This window comes from Crotalus tigris, unplaced genomic scaffold (genome assembly GCF_016545835.1).
Source record: "Crotalus tigris isolate CLP2741 ecotype Arizona unplaced genomic scaffold, ASM1654583v1 scf7180000024416.509849, whole genome shotgun sequence".
Classification (NCBI taxonomy): Eukaryota; Metazoa; Chordata; class Lepidosauria; order Squamata; family Viperidae; genus Crotalus; species Crotalus tigris.
The window spans coordinates 1-19023 of NW_024100582.1; the positions used below are offsets into that span (position 1 = coordinate 1).

The following is a 19023-nucleotide window of genomic DNA, read 5'->3' on the forward strand; positions in this document are numbered from 1 at the left end:
TCCCTCATGGTGGGTGGACACTGGGTGAAGTCCTGCTGGTGCTGAGTCTCCTTTTGCTGGGTCTCTTTGCAGGACATCAGGCAGGTCAGGAGCAATGGCAGCGCCTGGCCGACCTGAAGCACAAGACCACAGTGGAATGCCAGCTGCTCCAGGCAGGTGCCTTCTTCTTCCCCCTTGTGCCCCACTCTGTTCTCCATCGTCACCCCTTCCCGGGCCAAGATCAACCGGCCGATAACCCCGAGCCAGCCTACGATACCCTCAGCTTAGAGAGCTCGGACAGCTTGGAGACCAACCTCTCTGTGAGCGGGAACTCCGCCTGCTCCCCGGACAACACCTCCAGGTCAGCTCCCTTCACCACCAGAGTCCGACTAGAGTTGCCCGCTTTCCAGGCTCTCTCGCTTGGCCTCTAGGTGGGCTGTGCTGCTGACCTGCTGCTAAGTGCAGGCCACATCCGAGAGAGGTGGGCTGGGAGGCAGGCAGTGACAACCGGTTGGCCTTGCAGTGGCAGTGGGGCAGATGCCAGGAAGATTGAAGAGATGGAGAAGCTGCTGACAGAGGCCCAGGCTGAGAGGACCCGCCTGATGGAGTCGCGAGTGAGGGCAGGAGAGAAGTCTCGGGATGGGGATCCCCCCAAGTTAGCGTTCTGGGACAGCCATTCCTCATCAGCTGACCCTGGCAAGCTAGTTGGGGAGGGGGCTCGAGAGATGGCTGGTTCCTTTCTCCCTAGTGAAGTCTGTCTCCACTCCCTTCCCCAAATGGCAGGGCTGCATGGATGGCGGGGCCTGGGTGGTGGGCAGCTCCTGCCCAGGGCTGGATATCCAGCTGTGGACCTTGGGGGCAGGGTGGGTGGTACTGGGAGGGGCACAGTGGCCCACCCTTTTGTTCCGGCAGGAGCAAGAGATGGAGCTGCGTCACCAGGCCTTGGAGGATGAACGGCGGCGGCGGGAGCAGCTGGAACGGCAGCTGCAGGATGAGACAGCGCAGCGGCAGCAGCTGATTGAGAGGGAGGTCAAGATGCGGGAGAAGCAGCTAGCTCAGGTGTGCAGGAGCCCCTCCAGGACCCTCAGAGGGCAGGGCTGCCATGTTCCCCCCAGAGAGGGAAGGTCTGCGCTACTGCCCTGGCAGCACAGGCCAGTCATCCTGCACACCTGACCAAGGATGGGGCAGGGATCTCGGGGGGGCTTCTTTCTGCTGTCTGGGAGGCCAGCGCGGAGCTTGGGATAGGTGATCTTTCTTCCTGGCCACAGTGGTTGGGGGGAGGCAAAAGGACTTTGGCCCCTGCTGCCTGCTCCACTGCACCCTGTTCTGCAGGCTCGCCCCCTGACCCGTTACTTGCCTATCCGTAAAGAGGACTTTGACCTGCGCTTGCACATCGAATCCTCCGGCCACAGCGTGGACACCTGCAACCATGTCATCCTCTCGGAGAAGCTGTGCAAAGGCTACCTGGTCAAGATGGGAGGCAAAATCCGGTCCTGGAAGAAGCGCTGGTTTGTCTTTGACCGCCTGCGGCACACCCTCTCCTACTACGTGGGTGAGGCTCCCCATTCCCATCACAGCTGGCCCTCTTGCCTTGCTGCTCCTCTTGGCCCTGGGACTGGGTGTAGCTGTCTCCCTCTTCCTTTCCCCCCTGCAGACAAGCATGAGGCGAAGCTGAAAGGCCTCATCTATTTCCAGGCCATTGAGGAGGTTTATTACGATCACCTCCGATGCGCAGCCAAGGTGAGACACAGCTGGGCAGTGAGGTGGCAAGGGGAGCACTCTGAGCGCAGACCTTCCTTCCTTCCCAGCCTGTCCTTTTCCTCTGGCTAGCCCAGCAACCCTGCATGGTTCTGAATCCCCAAGCTAACAGAGCCATCCAGGAGGAGAATATTTGGGCTGAAACTCCTTAGGAACTGGGTGGGGGGGGGGGCAGCACCAGGGGCAGAATGTGGCACCACTTCCTCAGTCAACCTCCTCGTGGCTCAGGCCCTAACTCCTTCAGCCTCAGGGAAGAGGCAACTTTGACATCTCCTGAATGCTAATGCTGGGCCCCAAGGAGAAGAGTGGGCATCTTTGGGGCATATTTTGACTGCCTGGGCAAAGCTTGCCCATAGCTCTAGCATTGCACAGCTGCCATGTGACTCCTTGCCTGCCCTGCCCGTAGTCCCTGGTCCTGGTCCGTCTTGTAGCACAGAGCAGCTTTTCCCCATTTTCTCTTTGGGGGAAGTTTTGCGGGCCCTCCCTTTTAGGGCTGGGGGGCCACGTTTGCCTTCTTCTCTGCCCTTAAGTAGGCCAGGGGCAGGGAGCGGGTTCAAGTGCCCTCCTTGGGGTTAGCATTAGCTCTGCCTGCTGCCAGAAGGGGGTCTAGGGTGGTAGGAGGCACCCCGGGCAGCCTCTCTCTTCTCTCGGCAGAGCCCCAACCCCGCCCTAACCTTCTGCATCAAGACCCACGACCGGCTCTACTACATGGTGGCCCCCTCGGCAGAAGCCCTGCGCATTTGGATGGATGTCATTGTCACAGGGGCTGAAGGCTACACCCAGTTCCTGAGCTGAGGCAGCAGAGCCATGAACAGTGCCAGAGGGCAGAGCTGCAGCTCTCCCTCAAGGGCTTCCCATGGACAGCCTCCGCCAGCAGGCATGGATTCCTCTGCCACAGGTGCCTGGGACGGGCACGCGAGTGGCAAAAGCAGGGGCCCTGCCAGCAGCTTCTCCTACCTTTCACTAGACTCCAGGAGGAAGCCCCCCCCCCCCCGCTTCAGAGGTGTGAGAGACATAGAACCACCACCATCAGGCTTTCCAGTGCAGGGCTGGCTACCCCACAACCCCCCCCCCCACTCCCCCCCCACTCTTCTCCCCTTGGCCCAGAAGGTCATCCATCTTGGGTCTCACATCTACAGTGCTGGCCTTCTGCTCTTTTTAAAAAAATGCAGAAGAACGGGACAGTTCCCCCTTGCAGCTTGGGGATGGCTGAAGTTGTTGATTAGGAGTCTTTGCAGCCAAGAGACACGAAAGCAAAATAGCCTTTTGCATACTTTCATGCATATGGTCCTTTTGCATTTAAACAACCGCTCAATCGAATTAAGGTTGCAAGTTACAGTCAAGACCAAACCCAAGAAAAAGCAATGAGCACTCAGCCCCCTTCAGGCCAGGTTGTGTTCTGTTTCTCCAGGACGAGGACCCTTGCAAGGAGGGCTGCACAGTGATTAGAGAGGGTGCCCCCTTAACTGGCATGATTTGGGCGGGAAAAGGGCAACGTCCAGATCTGGAACCATTTTCCAACATGGTGAACTGGGTATCAGGATGGGGGGAGGATGCTTTTCCTATGATTCCCAAGCAAGCAGCCTGAACACCCCCAACTCCGCAGCCTTGTGGCTCTGGATTCACCGTCCCTTTTAAAGCTGTCGCTGGGACTTAGAGAAGCAATTTTACATTTATACTCAGTAATCTGCCTCGGTATTCCAAACCTGACTGGACCATTGGCTTTCCAGGTTTCCCTTGGGATTTTTCCAGCCATGGCCTTGACCTGGGTCATCCCTTTGGCCTCGTTGGTTCCCTTTTCTGCTGGAATACATTTGTTTTCGCTCTGCCTAGAACAACAGCCACACCAGCCCAGTGAGGACAAATACTGACATGTGTACTTGGAGAACTTTATTGCCTATGCATATGCACCACCGTCTGGCCCACACTTGCCAGGGACGACTGAGGAGAGAAGGGGTTCTCCTATAGGCTGTGCAGGTATGCAACACACCACATTTGTTTCTGCTGAAGCTGGGCACACCATCAGAGGGATTCGAGAGCCAAGCCAAGGAGATGGCTACCTTCCCATTGGACAGGTCCATCACCGAAAACAATCCAGGAAGCTGTGAGAACAGGACCAGGATAAGGCAGGCCCCAATCCAGGGCCAGGAGGGAGAGCAGAGAGAGCTGGCAGCCGTGAGCTGCTCTCCATACAGATCTAGCAGTTGCAGGGCCACCCCATTCGTCCAGCCAAACCCTTCCTGCAGAGAGACAGGAGAGGGATCAAACAAGTGGGCCCCTTTGGTCAGAAGCTGCTCCCCCCTCCCTCTGGAATGTCACCTATCAAGACCTCTTACCTGCACTGGATACTCCCCACCACCACCTGGCTTCCCATCACCTTCGACATCATACTAGAAAGGAAAAGGAGTGAGCAATGATGGCTGCTCCAGGCTAAGCTACCCTGAGGACCAGTGCATAGAGGTCCGTGGGAGAGGACCTCCACTGGAGACTCCATGCTTGGGAGGGATGGAGAAATGAGGGAGAAGCCAGCTATGGCCTGGGGATGGTGGCGGAAGACAGGGAAGCTGTGTGGAAGAGGCAGATGCCCAGGAAGGCCACCTTACCTTCTCAAACATACCTCCATACTTCTCAAAGACAGCCAAGTTCATCTGCAGCCAGCGCTGAGCCAGGCTGAAGGCCAGCTCTCGTGCCCGGGGAGAGGAGGATTTGGCCAGACCTGGCAGGGCAGGGCAATGCTGTCAGTTGAGGCCTACAGCAGGGAGACACTGCTCTGCAGGGCTTGGCTGGCAGGGAGAGTCGCCTGGATGAACAGGGCAGGAGAATGACTCCTGCAGAAGCTGGAAAGGCAGGATGCAGGGCGAACCAAGGACACAGTGAAGCACCCCAGACTCTTTGGAAGGACTCCTCACCTAAGACCACCATGTGCTGGACAGGGGCCTAGGCATTTGGAAGGTCCCATTGCTGTCCCATCTGTGTCAGGGAGGTGGGCAGTCCGTTAGTGTAGGATAGGGCCGAACTCTCCGGCAGGCACCCACAAAGAAGAGGGCCAGTGATGGTGGGTAGAGGAAAGGCTGCCCTGAGATGCCCTATCCTGTCTGGCCCCGATTCCAGGGGTTGGCAAAAGGTGCAACTAGGGAGTAAAGTTCAGTCCCTATAGTGGAGAAACCAGCATTTGGTGCTGCCAACCAGTCTGCCCACTGGTGTGCTGGCTTCCCCCTCAAGAAGGACATTGGGGCTTTTGCAGTGAGGGAAGAACAGGTAGGCAAGGAGCTTTTCTCTGCTGCCTGACTTTGTGATTCCCCCCCCCCCCAGACTAGGAGTGCTCCCCTGAAGTAAGCCAGAATCTGTCCAGGTGAATTGTGGGATGCCTGCCTCAGTAGCTCCCCACCAGCTGTCCAGGCAGCATCCATCTCTGGCCACCCACAGCTGCCTCTTACTTCCAGGTAGTGGAGTGCCTTCTCTGTCCTGGGCAGATCCATGCCACACTCAGTCCACAGGGGGCTTAGCTTGGAGGGGTAGAAGGCCCGGTTGTGCACCAGGACACCAGCATCCTCATTCCACAGGACAGCAGTGACGGCAGCCACTCGCTGCTTCCGCGCAGCCCAGAACCAGCTCGCTTTCTCACCATCCCCTGGAGAGGGCACGCAGCACCCTCCTTCAGAGCAGGCCTGCCCTCCACGCCCCAGACAGGCAGCTCACCAGGGCCCCCGAACCAAGCGAGCCTTCCCTGGCCACACAGCCATCAAGCAAGAGGCAACACCCCCCCCCCATGAGGGAGCTGATGGCAGCTGCCTCACTTTGCCCCATTTCTCACCAAGGACTTGGTAGAAAGTGGCTAACGGCTGCTCGACTTTGCAAAGAATGGCGTTTAAATCCACCGGCACAACTCCCCTTACTCTGGTGCCTTGTAGTGAGTCCTGCAGTGGTGGGGAGCCTGGCAAGAACCAGCGGGAGTAGAAATCCCAGCCCGACTCAGCCGCACTCTGCAGCTCTGCCCAAAAGCCCTGTTGGGCTTCTGCAGGGAAACAGGTGATGAAACAGGAAGCAGCGGCCTCCAACATTGCCCACAAGAGCTGCAGGCAGGAGGCAGGTTGCTTGCCATTCCTCGGATCCTAGAGACGGAAGAGGCCCTGAGGTTCCCAAGGGCAACTCCCAGCCAGTCTAGGAATTCACATTAAAGCACCCCAGATGGGTGGGTGGGCGGGTGGATGGATGGATGGCTAGATGCCCATGAAGCACAACACCTTCATTGCTGCCAAACTATTCTTACTATGAAAAGGTTTCCTTAACATGTGATGGGCAATTACCTTCCTGTGATTATGTTTGGCCTTCAGAGATCACACAAAAGTGCCCCAGTCCTCTTATGTGTGAGACACCCTTTCAGCTAGTTAAAAAATTATGCCCTGTGCTTTGCCTCTAATGTCTGACTTGATTTCCTAAACCTTTCTTAAGATGTGATACCCAAAAATGGTCAAATTGTTCAAGGGGAGTTTGACCGGGGCCGAATGAAATGGGATTGTTGTTGTACATGTTGTGATTGAAAGCTCTCTTGTGCTGATTGAGACAATAATTGCATGTGCTGCTTTCTGCTATGTGCTCTGCTGCTCATACTTAGCTGGCAAGCCTCTGCCATTACATCAATATCCTTTCCACGACGCCTTCTCCAAGCCATTCCCCTCACCAGGAGCCTGATCAGGCAATTACTTTCCTCTAAGCCCACTGCCAGCTCGATATCTTTCATGTAGGACTCTGGTCTGGTGGGGGGAAGGGGAGAAAGGTTGAAGGGGATCCTGGTGTTCTTGGATACCAAGAATGGCCAGTTAGTATTCTGTATCTTCTGCTCTTGGGAAGAAAGGGGGTGTAGTTATTTATGTTAAGCAAAATTTATCAGCTTGTTTAGTAGATTCTGATCCTCAAGGGAGATATGTTATGATTGAAGTGGGACTGTATGGTAAGAAAATACTTATAGTAGGTTTGTATGCACCAAATCAACAACAGGAACAATTTTATAGGTTGTTGCATCAAAAATTGATTTTATTGGATTATAGATCTGTTATATTGATGGGAGATTGGAATGGAATTTTAGACACATGTAGAGACAAAAAAGGACTTTCTACTTCTTTTAAGCAGGCTAAATTACCTAAGGCTTTTTTTGATTTGAAAGAGGACTGGGAGTTGCGAGACTATTGGCGAGAACCCAATCTGGAAGAGAGAGACTTTACCTTCTTTTCGGATAGACATCAATCTTTTTCAAGAATTGACTTTTTTTTTATTACAACGGATTTATACTTTAGAGTAAAGAATGTAAAGACATTGGACATTGACAGATCACAGTCCAGTATGGATGGAATTGGTTACTGAAAAAAAGGAGAGAAGATCTTGGAGGTTGAATGAAAATTTGTTTAGACAAGAGATGAATGTTCAGAAACTTAAAGAGCATTTAAAGGAATATTTTGTTTTAAATATGCATAAGGGTACTTCAATGTCAATGGTATGGGATGCAGGTAAAGCGTGGGGTTTTGATGCAAATGAATAAGATTCATAGACAGAAACAGGTGCAGAAACGTAAGGAGTTGGAAGATGAGATTAAATTAAAAGAAAAAAGTTTTAATCTTGAATCCTACAGATGAGAAGACTAAGGAATCTATAAAACTGCTTAAATCGCAATTTAATATGTTAATGGCAGATCAGACTGCAACTAACTTACTGTACATGAAACAACACATTTTGTAATACTAATAAGCCAGGGAGATGGCTGGCCTATCAATTGCGAAAGAAACAGAAGTTGAGAATTATAGACAAAATAAATTATAAAGGTAAATTGGTATTTCAGAAGGATTTAATCTTTTTTAGATTATTATAAAAAATTATATATGGGTAGGAAAGTACAGGCTTTAGATATAAATAAATATTTACAAGATGCTCATTTTCCTAAACTAACAGAAGATCAGAAACAAGAAATCAATGGATTAATTACCACGGAGGAAATTGTGACAGCAATTAAAGAATTAAAGTTAGGTAAGGCACCTGGTACTGATGGACTGACATCAATTTATTACAAGACTTTGATAGATGAGCTGACAGAACCTCTAAGGGAACTTTTTAATAATATATTACAGGGTTTAGAGACTCCCTTGTCTTGGGGCAGAGCTTTTATATCTTTGATTCCAAAAGAAGACCAAGATCTTACGTTACCAAAGAATTATAGCCCTATATCTCTCTTGAATGTAGATTATAAGATTTTTTTGAAAATTTTAGCTAATAGATTTATGGTTGTGTTGAACCAATTAATACATATGGATCAAACTGGTTTTATAACTGGAAGGTATATGAAAAATAATGTCAGACAAATTGTTAATTTAATAGAATATTTGGATAAGAACAATCAAATTTCTGCAGGATTGATATTTTTAGATGCTGAAAAAGCTTTTGATCAATTAAATTGGCAATTTATGCTAAGACTGGTTGAGGAAATGAATTTTGGAGATAAAATTTTACAGGCCTTCAAGCTATTTATCAAAAACAAATGGCACAACTTATAGTTAATGGAGGTTTATCAGAGGTATTCCCAATTGAAAAGGGGACTAGACAGGGTTGTCCATTGTCTCCATTGCTGTTTGTGTTAACCTTGGAAATTTTATTGATTAAAATTCGGGACTCATTGAAGATAAAAGGAATAGAAATTAATAAAAAAGAATATAAATTAAGGGCTTTTGCAGATGATCTAGTTGTTACATTATCTCAACCAACTTATTCTGTAATGGAGTTGTTACAATTGATAAATCAATACGGACAAGTTTCAGGTTTTAAAATTAATAATAATAAGACTAAAATATTGCCTAAGAACATGACCAACTTGGATAAGGAGACCTTGGTTAGATTGACAGGCTTTGAGGTTGTTAATAAGGTAAAATATTTGGGTGTTATTCTATCTGCTTTCCAATTCAAAACTGTATAAAAATAATTATGAAACGCTGTGGGTTAGAATACAAAAGGATTTGGACAATTGGAAAAAGTGCAATTGTCCCTTTTGGGGAGAATAGCAGCGATTAAAATGAATGTTCTGCCAAAATTTCTCTTTTTATTTCAAATGATACCTATTTTAAAGAAAGAAGCAAATTTAGATGAGTGGCAGAAAGGTATCAATAAATTTATCTGGGCAGGGAAAAAAACCAAGAGTAAAACTTAAAATCTTACAAGATATACGAGAGAGAGGTGGACTTAAGATACCGAATTTGAAATTGTATTACGATGCTGTGGTCTTAACATCAATTAGTGATTGGGTTAATCTAACAAATGTAGATATACTCCTTTTGGAGGGATGGGATTTACTTTTTGGATGGCATGCCTATTTAATTTATAATAAAAAGGTTGATAGGGTCTTTAGATCTCATATCTTAAGAATTTCTTGAGCTTCCGGTGGGAGGCGACGGCGATGGCGGCTAGCTTTTAGCCGTCCAGCTGGGGAAGTGTCAGAGCCGCGGAGCGCAGCGCGCATCAGCTGGCCCGCGGCTCGGAAATCCCTTCCCGGGCAAAGGGAAGGGACAGAGAACGCAAGAGTAGAGGTAGAACCCCTGAACCCCCTCTGGATTTATTTCTAGAGGGGGTGAAAGGAGTGTTCCCTCGGAGCTCTTGCTGATCTCCGCCTCCCAGCTGTTTTTGCTTCCTAGGAAGCAAAAGAAACCGCCGCTTCTATCTCCGTGTTTACAGCATTTTGGTGAGTAATTTTTAAACGGACGGAGCAGTTTAAAGGATTTTTTGTTATATTTTAGGTGTTTATTTTTTTATCTTTTGATTTTTACTATTTTTCCTCCTTTTTTTTGTTATACTAGTGAAAGGATTTAAGATGGCGTTTTGAAACTGTCGGAGTTTTTTTTCCTTTCTCTTTTGTTTTACTTTCCCTTTCTAAGGACTGTTTTTTGCTTCTGCTTTTGCTTTTGGTTTAGAATTTTTTCTTTTGAACTGTTTGCTCTTTTACTACTTATTCTTTGGATTTACTCTGGACTTTTAATGACTATAGTTTGTCTCTTTTTAAAAAAATTTTTTTTTTCTTTCCTCCTCCCTTTTTGGCTGGAGGGGAAAGGGAAGTGACAATTGTGCTTTTTAAAATGGCTTCAAAGAGGCAGCAGCCTTCCTCAGCACCCAAGGTTATTTCTTCTCCTATAACTTCCACTGCACAGCTACAACAACAATCTAAACATGCACCACCGGCTCAGCCACCACCCTCCCCTCCTCTACCTGGACTTTCAGTACAAGAGGTTAGAGGCATAATGGGAGAGATTGTAGTTCAAATGAGAGAGGAAATGACTCAATTTGTTTCACAGATTAAATCAGAAATTAAATCTGATCTCAAAGAAGAGATAACGGGGATAAAGTCTAAATTGCAAGAAAATAATAATGAACTACGACAAGATATATTGGCAGCTGTTTCAGGTTTGGCTACTGTGGTGGTTAAGCTCGACGCAAGGCTTGAGGAAGTGGAAGACAAAGTTGACTCTTTGGATGACAAAATTCAAGACGTGGAAAGGAAGGTGGACTCCTCACAAGAAGATATTTTGATGTTTCAGTACAGACAGATGGAGTATGCCCTGAGGATTAGAGGCCTCAAGGAAGATATCAATCAAGATTTGGTGGAGGTGGTCCTTACTGATCTGGCGCTGGCCTTGGATATGGATAAAGGAGAATTACAGAGAGAAGTGGAAAAAATTTATAGACTCAACTCCTGGATTGCTAAGCAGAAGAATTTGCCTAGAGATGTGGTGATTTACTTTACAAAGAAGTCCCTGCGGAATGAGATTATACAAGCCTTTTACAACAAAAGATTTCAGATTGCCGCCCAAGATGTCATCATTCTAAAGGAAATCCCATCCAAAATTTTAAGAAGTAGAAAAGACTTTGCTTTTTTAACCAATGAGCTTAAAGCTAGATCGATGCCATTTAGATGGGAAATTCCGATGGGTATTGTTTTGAGCCATGCTGGGACACGCTACAGATTGAACACAGTTGATAAAGCTAGAGATTTTTATACTTCGGTCCTGGGTGTAGGCTCAACTTCATCTGGTCGGAAATCTTTGAGTGGTAAGGAAGCTGAGCAGCAATCTGAGGCATCAGATTTGGTTTCCGCAGGGATGATAGAAGCGGCAAAGCAACGCCAGACGGAGGCTAAAGAGCAGAGGATGACTCGTGCAGCCTATAAGCGTAAAGAGAAGGAGCAACGTAAAAAAGAGCCCAAAGAGAGTTCTCCTGGAAGTGCTTCACCGCCGGTGGGAGGAGCAAGACCCAAGAGTTATGCAACACACGCAGCTCTGTCAGATTTTGATGGTGTCTTCTCCAGGCTGCGTGCCAAGGGAGATGGCAAAGTTTTTGACCTGGAATGTTAATGGATTGAATTCTCCTCAGAAACGGAAAAAAATCTTTTATTATTTGAAGCAACATACCAATGATGTTATTTGTCTACAGGAAACTCATATTTTACTTAAAGACCAGAAATATTTAGTTAATGCTCGTTTGGGATCTCATTTTATATCTCCTGCTCCTGGGAAGAAAGGGGGAGTTGTTATATATGTTAAACAAAACCTACCAGCTTGTCTGGTAGAATCAGATCCCCAGGGGAGATATGTGATGATTGAACTTGGTATATATGGTAAGAAAGTACTTATAGTTGGACTTTACGCTCCAAATCAACAACAGGAACAATTTTATAAACAGTTACATCAAAAAATAACTTTGCTTGATTATAGATCAGTGGTATTAATGGGTGATTGGAATGGTGTCTTAGATACACTAAGGGATAAGAAAGGTTCCTCTCCTTTTCTTAAACAAGCAAGGCTACCTAAAGCCTTTTTTGACATGAAAGAAGACTGGGAATTAAGGGATTATTGGCGGGAACGTAATCAAGAGGAGAGAGACTTTACTTTTTTTTCTGATAGACACCAATCTTTTTCAAGAATTGACTTTTTCTTGATTACCACGGACTTGTATAATAAAGTAAAGAATGTAAAGATTTTTCCTAGATCACTGACGGATCATAGTCCAGTTTGGATGGAGCTGATTCAAGAGAAAGAGGAAAGAAGATCCTGGAGAGTTAATGAAAATTTGTTTAGACAAGAAAAGAATGTTCAAAAACTAAAGGAGTGTTTAAAGGACTATTTTGCTTTGAATATGTATAAGGGGACTTCAATGTCAATGGTATGGGATGCAGGTAAAGCATTTATGCGCGGTGTTTTGATAAAAATGAATAATTTTTATAAGCGAAATCAGATTCAGAAACGTAGAGAACTTGAAGATGAAATTAAATTAAAAGAAAGGGCTTTGATTTTAAATCCTTCTGATGAGAGTATTAAAGAATCTGTAAAGTTATTAAGGTCACAATTTAATATGTTGATAGCAGACCAAGCTGCAACCAACTTATTATTTATGAAACAAAATACATTTTGTAATGCCAATAAGCCTGGGAGATGGTTGGCTTATCAATTAAGAAAGAAACAGAGACAAAGAATAATAGAGAAAATAAACTATAAGGGTAAATTAGTTTCTCAGAAGGAATTGATTAAAAAATCTTTTTTGGATTATTATCAAAACCTATATAAATCTACTAATATACAAATGCTAGATATAAATAAATATTTAGCTGAGGCAAGTTTTCCTAAACTGACTGAGGATCAGAAATATGAAATTAATGGTTTAATTACTAAGGAGGAAATTACCTCAGCAATTCAACAATTGAAATTAGGGAAAGCACCGGGTACGGATGGGTTAACAGCTGTTTATTACAAAGTTCTAATAGAGGAGATGATCCAACCATTACATGATCTTTTTAATGGTATTTTACAGGGTTTAGAGATTCCTCCTTCATGGCGTAGTGCTTTTATATCATTGATTCCAAAGGAGGATCAAGATCTTACCCTACCAAAAAATTACAGGCCTATATCTCTTTTAAATGTGGATTATAAGATATTTGTAAAAATTTTGGTAAATAGGCTTATGAGGGTGGTGCATCATCTTGTGCATAAAGATCAATCAGGATTTATAACAGGAAGGTATATGAAAAATAATGTCAGACAAATTATTAATTTACTAGAATATTTAGACAAGAACAACCAAGTTCCTGCAGGGCTCATATTTTTAGATGCTGAAAAAGCATTTGATCAATTGAATTGGCATTTTATGTTAAGAGTAATGGAAGAAATGAATTTTGGTGAAAAGATATTACAAGCCCTTACGGTAATATATCAAAAACAAACGGCACAACTTATTGTTAATGGAGGTTTGTCGGAGGTTTTTACAATAGAGAAAGGTACTAGACAGGGGTGTCCTTTATCGCCATTGTTGTTTGTTTTAACATTGGAAATATTATTGATCAAAATTCGAGAGTCTCAGGAAATTAAAGGAATATATGTTAATAAAAAAGAATATAAGTTGAGAGCTTTTGCGGATGACTTGGTTGTTACTTTGTCGCAACCTGATTATTCTGTAGTAAACTTATTACAGTTGATTCATCATTATGGTTTGGTCTCGGGTTTTAAGATTAACGTAAATAAGACTAAAATTTTACCTAAAAATATGTCGAGTCAGGAGAAGCAGATTTTGGTCAACTTGACGGGTTTTGAGATTGTTAATAAGGTAAAATATTTGGGGGTGATGCTGTCTGTTTCTAATGCAAAATTATTTAAAAATAATTATGAAAGGTTGTGGGTCAGGGTACAGAAGGACTTGAAGAATTGGGAAAAGTTGCAATTATCCCTCATGGGAAGAATTGCAGTGATAAAAATGAATATTCTACCCAAGTTTCTTTTTTTGTTTCAAATGTTACCAATTTTGAAAAATGAGATTAATTTAAATGAGTGGCAGAAGGGTCTCAACAAATTTATTTGGGCAGGGAAAAAACCAAGGGTTAAGTTTAAAATTATGCAAGACTTCCGTGAGAGGGGTGGACTTAAGGTACCAAATTTGAAATTATATTATGATGCGGTGGTTTTAACATTAATTAGTGATTGGGTAAATTTGACAAATTCTGAGATACTTTACTTAGAGGGATGGGATTTACTTTATGGGTGGCATGCCTATTTAATATTTAATAAAAAAATAGATTGGGCTTTTAAATCTCATATTTTAAGAATTTCTTTACTTAGGATTTGGAGAAAATATTATAAAAGTGATTTTAAAGTACCATTATGGGCTATACCTTGGCATGCGATAGAAGGAATAAAAAGAGGGGTTAAAATGGATATGGTGTCTTATAGACAGTTACTTAAATGGGATGGACAAAACTGGCAATTAAAATCACGGGAAGAGTTAGCACAAGAAAATTTTACTTATTCTTGGTTCCAATATAGGCAACTATTAGATAGATGGAAGATGGATTGTAAGGTGGGTTTTCTTAGAGAAGATGAAAATCTTATTAAGCAACTGAAGGATCAAAGACAAACCCACATTAAGAGAATTTATGGGGTTTTAGTTGAATTGGACTCAGAAACGGAACTAATTAAAGATTGTATGATTAGATGGGCGCAGAATTTTGGTGAGCCAGTTTCATTGGACACCTGGGAAACTATTTGGGTGAGAAATGTCAAATTTACTCAAGCACAGAACTTAAGGGAGAATTTTTATAAAATGTTTTATAGATGGCACCTTGATCCACAAAAAATGTCTTATATGTATCCTGACGTGCAACCCAAATGTTGGAGATGTGGTTATAAGGAGGCTTCCTATTATCATATTTGGTGGTCATGCAGAGAGATAAAAGCATTTTGGATTAAAATATGGTGGAATATCCAGAGAATTTTTAGAAGGAGGGTAAAATTTACTCCGCAATTATTTTTGTTAGGTATTGTTACAGATTGTGATACAAAGGAGGTTGTATTGATGTTAAACTTGATCACAGCCGCTAGGCTGTTAGTAGGACAATACTGGAAGAAGGAATCTTTGCCTACATTGCAGGAATGGTTTCTTAAAGTAGCTTATCTGGCAGAAATGGCAAAGATTTCGGCTTTCTTAAAGCAACAAACGCAAGAGAAGTTTTTTGCTGTTTGGGATAAATGGATAAAATTTATACAATTTAGATTGGGTATACAAAAATATTATATAGTTTTTTCATAAGTTTTATTTTCATATATATTATAGATAATTTTTTTATATATATAAATATAAAGTTTTTTAATTTAATATTTATTTTTATTTTTTAAGCCTATATTCTGCTCTGGGAAGCTCAGGGGGGGGGGAAGGGAGGGTTTTTTTTCCTTTTTTTTTTTTTGGGAGGGCTGGGGGATGGGGTTTTGTTTTTTTTTTTATTTAATATATGTATTGTTTAGTTTTATTTTTCTGTATATGTTGCCTCTTGTTTTGTATTATTTTTCCTTTTTTGTAAAATTTATAAAACTTTCAATAAAAAAAAAAAAAAAAAAAGAATTTCTTTACTTCGGGTTTGGAAGAAATACTATAGAAGTGATTCAAGAATTCCATTATGGCCAGTTCTGCAAGCTAAACTGCAGCCCAAGAGTCCTGGTCACCAGTTGGTTCAAAGATACTTGCTGTAGAAACTCAGTGTCGTTTGTGTAGCTCAGGTAGCTCTCCATCATTAGGGTGAGAAGTGGCGGCTGACTTTGATGCTCGTAGTACACCCGGCCGCCATTTGGGATGTGCCCAAATCTGCTCTCAGGAAGCACATGGCTCAGAAGAGGATTGGCAGCAGGGCCAGCTCCCACCAGCTCCCCCCAAGGCTAGCAGAGTAGCTGCCCATGCCCACCCAGCAGGTTTCCCCTCTGCTCCTTGGGAGTTGAGGCAGAAGGAGAAGCAACCCCTCTTCCCAACCCTGCCTTTCCTGGCAACGCTCACTGGCTGACTAGATAGAGGAAGTTTTGGATGAGGCCCTTGGCTGTAGCTGTCATGTTGGAGAGGAGGAGGCCTCCCAGGATCCAGAAGGAATCCCTATGGCAGGAAAGAAAACGGCAGCCATGTGTGGATGCAGGAAGGGAGTTGAGGGACAGGGGCCTCTGCTGGCCAAGCCTGTGGGTTGGGGCAAAGGTCCTCCACCAGCCCTCTACATGTCTCACCAGTAGTAATATTCATGGAACCAGCCCCCAGGCACAATCAATGGGTTTGGCACATAGATCAGAGAGTAACACCAAGGAGCATTTGAACATTGGGGTTCACCTGAAGGGAAATGGAGCAGCTTCTGCTGAGGGCACGGTAGCCTCCCTCTGCATCCCCCAATGGCTGAGCTTTAGCACTTACCCGCCTGCCCAGCTGCTTCCACTTGGCGTTCAGGACCTGGGCCCAGGACCGCAACTTCTCATCTGAAATCCTCTTGAGGGGGATGCTACAAGGGGCCCAGGAGGTTCGGAAGGCAGCCATTCAAGATGCGATGTCAATCCCCAGTAAGGATTTAGGGAGAAAAATGTCGCACACTTTGCAATCTGCGTAGTGCCCCCAAGGCCTTGGAAGAAAAAGGCTCCCATTCCCACCCTGAGCAAGAGAGAAAGGGCAAGGTACCTTGGAAGACCCGGACCTCACAGAGCAGAGATTCCCAGGCAATTCAGGGGGCAGGCCAGGAGCACAGCAGGGGGCATCTGGTGGCTTTCCCAGAGACAGGAGATTGGCCATTCAGAAATAGAGGACTGACTATTGGCTGGCTGCCGGGAAACTGACCAGAAAGTTGGGAGGGGCCATCTTCGAGGCCAGGAAGTGGCAATAGTGGCCTCAGGAAATAGGTGGGCTTGTAGGATCTCAAAGACCAACATGCCATAGCAGAATAGGGCCAGGAGCCAATGCCCATCTTGGAGGGTGGTCAGTGTGCTCTAGAAATGTAATCCTAGTTGAGAACTCATACACTGCACGGGGCAGTATGGTGCCATCTCTGAGAGCAGGAAACATGTCACCATACCCCTTCCAGGTGTAACTGTACCTATCTGTCCAGTCTGGAGGTATCCAGCTTTCCAGGTCCTGCCCTGGAGGAAAGAAGTGAGTCCCCACAAACTGTGCCAGCTGCAGTTTGGGTAAGGCCCCACCGGGTGTGGCATTCATTAATTCCTCAAATTGCTTGAGAACCACATCTGGAAGAATGGGATCTAGCAGATCTGGTCAAGGTTCACTCTAGGGTAGAGGGGTGAGGAGGGGCTAGGCTTGCATTAGCACACTTCAGGCCCAGGAAGCCTGTGCTCTGCAGCTGAAGCACCTGGCTGGCAAGCTCAGGTTGAGCATAGCACCGGCAGGGCCAGCAGCCTTTCCTCTGCATACAGCCAGTTTCTACATTCAGGTCCGTCTCTCCAAGTGGTTGGGCTGTTATGAAAGCAGGGCGACTCTGGCACTAGGAAGAGGACTGCGCTGTAGAGGTGGACATTCACCTGGATTGGACTTCAGTGGCATGTCAACAAAGTCTTTGTCGTCTTGAAAGAGCCTGGCCAGCTGGACTTGCTGCAGCAACTCTCCAGTGCAGTAGATGCGGCTGGAAAAAAAGAGCAGAACTGCTCTGCAGAGGAGCAATGCCCTTGGGGGAAACACCACCACGGTGCCACCAGCAGCCAAGGCTTTGCAAGGTAGGGGACAGCTGCTCCTTGATGCCCACAGCCAGGCTCCCAAGGGACAAGGCCCCAAACACCAAGCATCTTCTGGGCAGCGAATTCCATTCCTTCCCCTACATCTGGACCAGGAACACTGCAGAGGGCAAAGCTGCCAAGCTCCCTCTCCCTACAGGGCATGGAAGAGCCGCTCTGGGGCACCCTGGCCCCGGAGTCTGCTGCCAAGCTGGCAGGGCACTCCCTTTAACTCTGAGCATACACACCCTTGCCATCTCAAGAATAGCTCCTCCTTCTTGTCTTGCAGAACCAGCTATGGTACAGGTTACCGATCTGGGTGGATCATTAATCAGTAAAAGCCGCTCCGTCCAGAAAACATACAAGAATTCTGGAGCCTCAACAGAATGCTGAAGCAGCAGCTTCTTCATTAGCAACTGGGGGCAAACTTTGTTCCCCTCAAACACATCCAGTCACCCTCTAAGGCAGCGGTTCTCAACCTGTGGGTCGGGACCCCATTTGGGGTCGAACGACCATTTCACGGGGTCGCCAAACGCAGTCCACCATTTCCCCCCCCTTTTCCGTAGCTGTGCTACTCCCTTTTATTCTATTGGCTTTTGAAAGCCAATAGAATAGACTCTCTTGAATAGAGTCTAATTCTATTGGCTTTCAAAAGCCAATAGGAATTGTCTAGGCTGTCTCTGTCCTGCTGAGCCCGCCAAAAGTCCCATTCTGCAAACGGTGCTGCAAATTGTCTGCAGGCGAGCTGTCTGAAAGTTTCCACTCCTCCCTGCTGAGCAACTACTAAAAATGTAAGTAAAAGAGGGCCAGGGGTGGGAGGCCGACGGGCGCAGGGAGGGTTGCTGGCACGCGTGTGGCCCGGCGGGTCCCTTACCTGCCTTGGGCTGGGCCAGCTGGTGGCCTAGCCGGTGGTCGGCCTGCTCCGTCTCCGCCGCTTGCCATCTACGCCTCGACCAGCGCAGGGGGCGGCACCACGCATGCGCGGCGCTCCCAGGCAAAGTCCTTGACTTACGACCAGTTGGGTAGTCCTCGACTTACGACCGGTTGGGGTCGCGGCATTTAAAAGGTTGAGAACCACTGCTCTAAGGCAACCATCTTTTCTCTTCCTTTAACCCGTCCTTCCCACTCCTTTATCCTCCAGGATGATTGGTGGCAGAAACTCCCTGGGCGCACTTTGTGGCTCAGTAAGATTGGCACCAGGGTTGTCAGGCCTTGCCTCGTCAAGGCAATTTACAGGAAATGCTGCCTCAGATAGCCCCAGCTGTACCCAAGGTGCCCCACCAGCTTCCTCAACTCACCTGTCACATGGAGGTGGAAGGCTGCCTGCCATCACCTGCCACCACCACAGAGCTGTGCAGATGACCAGGAACCCCCGCCCCACTGGATCTAGCATTTCAGCTGAACGTTTGGGTGCCAAGCAGCACCACCATTCCAGGCAATGCCCACAAAGCAAGCCTGCAGTTTCACACCCAGCTCTTCATCTGCTTTTTGGGCAGTGCTGCTCCAGGGCTGGTATGCAGACGGGCCGCCCCCACAGCTATGCCTGCCACCGCTTGTCCCAGTCCTTAGCTGCCTGGAAAGAAAGAAGGGAAATGTTCCCAGCCCTTTGCAGAGCCATGTTCCTCTCCTAGGCCCCTTCCTTTTGCCCCCAAAGAGCAGCTTCAGAGCTTGATGGCGCAAGTCAGCCTTGCTCTGCTCTGCTTGTTCTTCTCGACATGCTCTCAGTGCCTGTGATGCAAGCCAGAGTGACATGCTG

General features: G+C 46.3%; 2 protein-coding genes across 2 annotated transcripts; one reads left to right on the plus strand and one right to left on the minus strand.

Annotated features, from left to right (window-relative positions):
• Nucleotides 1-23: 23 nt before the first annotated feature.
• Nucleotides 24-2746, plus strand: LOC120301970 (pleckstrin homology-like domain family B member 1; the record flags this gene model as incomplete). The annotated part of the gene is made up of 6 exons (XM_039329825.1): nucleotides 24-340; nucleotides 503-593; nucleotides 892-1038; nucleotides 1312-1531; nucleotides 1634-1719; nucleotides 2392-2746. Coding segments are annotated over 6 exons (1002 nt in total), but the record flags the coding sequence as incomplete, so codon positions are not given.
• Nucleotides 2747-3627: 881 nt separating this feature from the next.
• TREH (trehalase) lies at nucleotides 3628-18924 on the minus strand. The gene is given in 15 exon segments (XM_039329754.1): nucleotides 3628-3678; nucleotides 3798-3977; nucleotides 4074-4127; nucleotides 4341-4453; nucleotides 4647-4755; nucleotides 5175-5368; nucleotides 5552-5752; nucleotides 6349-6527; nucleotides 15205-15384; nucleotides 15571-15663; nucleotides 15789-15888; nucleotides 15966-16054; nucleotides 16640-16787; nucleotides 17079-17179; nucleotides 18566-18924. Coding segments are annotated over 15 exon segments (1887 nt in total). The 5' UTR covers nucleotides 18661-18924.
• Nucleotides 18925-19023: the final 99 nt, after the last annotated feature.